Source organism: Drosophila suzukii, chromosome 2R (assembly GCF_043229965.1).
Source record: "Drosophila suzukii chromosome 2R, CBGP_Dsuzu_IsoJpt1.0, whole genome shotgun sequence".
Taxonomy (NCBI): Eukaryota; Metazoa; Arthropoda; class Insecta; order Diptera; family Drosophilidae; genus Drosophila; species Drosophila suzukii.
Window position 1 is genome coordinate 4,555,121 of NC_092081.1, and position 2,591 is coordinate 4,557,711.

Consider the following 2,591-nt stretch of genomic DNA (forward strand, 5'->3'; position numbering starts at 1 on the left):
GGCTGGAGAATGGAGAAAGGATTCTGGGATATGGGGAACTCCCACCGCGAATGGCGAACATATTGCATAGCACATGCAATTCTGTCAAAACAGTCGTACTTGGTTAGCAGCTGGCAAGTAACGCATGAGAAATGAGCAAATTAGTGGGCGAGTCACGGAAAAGTTTTAGCCGGATTTTGCCTCCAGATTAGCGGGAGAATACTTTGTTATTCTTTTAGCCGTTTGTTTTCAAAGTAATGGTAAGACCAACTCCGCGAAAGCATCGTCTCCCAATCCGATATATATGTGGTGGAAAGCTTTTCGCAGTAGAACTGATTTAATTTGTTGTATTTTATACTAGCTGCCAGAGGCAACTCTATAAACAATCGCCAATACAGTTGGGACGGTTATGCTAGCTAAAAAGTTTTCATCAGTTAAGAACTGGCTGTAGACCAAACTAATAAATTTCGCAAATACAAATTTAATTGGTTTTTAATCTGATTTACAAAAGTTTCGTTCACGGTAAAATCTTTGATAAAATTTGTAATTAATTAATACGCCCTTATAAATTCCCTGTAAGTATCGACTTAATCTATGTTTAACTTATTTTACCCAGCCTTTGCTTTTATGACTAAACTTTCCCATTATGTTGTATACATTAATTAAAATTCAAATGCTTTCCACTTTCAGGTAAATGCCATTTTCCGTGCCCAAAAGAAAAGATTTCTTTGTGAAAATCAAAGGAACTTCAGTGCGATTTGAAGCGGAAAATTTGAAACGACGAAGCAGCGATACGAGGCCAACCTTCGCCTGAACCTTTCCAAACCGAAGACCAATGCAATTGCGGGGTCCATCGCCAAAGGGCAAATAAGCCATCGGGTGACGGGACTTGACTTCCTCCGGATCAAAGCGACTGGGATCGAACCTTTCCGGCTCGGGATATATCTCAGGGTCGTGGTGAATATTGTGAACGGGGATCAAGGCACTGACGCCCTTGTCGAGCACAATATCTGTGTTGGGAACTTTGTACTCCCTATTGCACTCTCTGATGAGATGGGGGAGAAGGGGGTGTTTGCGAAGGGTTTCTGAAATAAATAATCTGCTTAGACTCATTTATATTAGATCCGAAATTTCGTACTTACCGGCCACCACCTGATCTAAGTAAGACATTCGGCCCAGGGCGTCGTAGTTAAGCTTCCCTCCTTCCTCATTGGCGAGCACACTTTCTATCTCATCCCTCACCCTCTGCTGAATCTCCGGCTGCAAGGCCAGTTCGTACAGGCAATAGGACATAGTGCTGGAAGAGGTCTCGAATCCAGCCACGAAGAACACGAAGGCCTGGGCAGCCATTTGCTCCAGGGTCAGTCCTTTGGAAAGATCGATACCCTTACCCTTTCTAGCCGCTTCTGGGTCCTCGGCGCGAATCTCTATCAACTGATCAATGAAGTCGTTCCGTTTTATGCCATTTTTGAGGCGATAATCGACGGTGTTCTTTACCGCCGACAAGAAGAAGTCGGTTATATCATTAGGAAGTACCTTCATCCTTAACAGCTTAGCTAACTTGGCGTTGGTAGTGAGAAATGCTTCCACTATCTGGGAATGACGACGTTTTGTGAAAATATCACGACCCTTCTGCCGGAACTCTGCGTTAGGATCCTGAAGACTGTGACACTCCAGCCCAAAGGCACACGATCCAATGACATCCGTGGTGAATCGTGCACAGAGGTCCTTGATCTCCACATTGCCATCGTCCACTTTGGCCTCCTTCACTGCCTTGTCCATGGCATCGCCCAGGCGTTGACCCACCTCCACAATCACTTCCGTCATGAGCTTCATCTTTCCGGAAGTGAAAACCGGAGAAAGCTTGTGCCTCATCGATCGCCACTCGTCACCCTCGAGGGAGAAGAGGTGACCCGTCAAGGGATCGTCTCGGGGATTACTGAATCCGCCACGGTCTTGAAAGTAGTTGAAGTCCTTAATCATAACCTGCTTAATGAGGTCTAGATCAGTGATCAGGGCGGTGCGCCTAATGAACGTGTACATTCCAGCGAAAGGGGCCTTTCCCTTGAACTGATCGTAAATCCTCTGGTTGATATCCCGGAAATGGTACTTGGAACCGATTCCCTTCATATTACCAATTAGCGGCAAAGGTTTCTCGTAAGGAACTCCTTTTCGTTCCCAATAGGTGAAGGTTTTCATGTAAAAATGGTAGGCCAAGGCCAAAAGTAGGCCCAGTAGAGCAATAGTGAACAGCATTGCGAGCAGTTACTTTTTCACTTAGTTCTCGATAAAATCTCTAGTGGCACTGCTCGTTTAGCAGCTTATTTCACCTTTTTATACCTTAATCGAGCTTTTAACGAGGCCTTATCTATCTGAAAACATAAAAGATTGCACTAATGGTGACTTTTTAAAACGACAAACAATCTCGGATACACAGCAAGCAAGGTTTAAGCTTTTAAATATAAATAGATCGGTAAAAACGAGTTCCAAAAGCCATTGATAAATAATTATTTTGTTAGTTAAACAATTACAACCAAAAGTCGCCAACTTTGAAAATCAGCATGGCAATTTCACCGAATGGGTAAATGTTATCGTATCCCCGACTTCACTGG

At 44.0% G+C, this 2,591-nt stretch overlaps 1 protein-coding gene across 1 annotated transcript; it reads right to left on the reverse strand.

The window, feature by feature from the left end:
- Window positions 1–453: 453 nt before the first annotated feature.
- Cyp6a14 (Cytochrome P450 6a14) lies at window positions 454–2,591 on the reverse strand. The gene is made up of 2 exons (XM_017087432.4): window positions 1,122–2,591; window positions 454–1,064 (listed from the first exon to the last, which is right to left on the reverse strand). The coding sequence occupies exons 1-2, from the start codon at window positions 2,233–2,235 to the stop codon at window positions 649–651; spliced, it is 1,530 nt and encodes a 509-aa protein (XP_016942921.3). The 5' UTR covers window positions 2,236–2,591; the 3' UTR covers window positions 454–648.

Excerpts from the sequence above, each read along its gene's own strand:
- Cyp6a14 (XM_017087432.4), bottom strand. The coding sequence starts at position 2,235 with ATGCTGTTCACTATTGCTCTACTGGGCCTACTTTTGGCCTTGGCCTAC. Across the intron at positions 1,065-1,121 it reads CTTAGATCAGGTGGTGGCCG|AAACCCTTCGCAAACACCCC; the intron begins GTAAGTACGAAA and ends TATTTATTTCAG.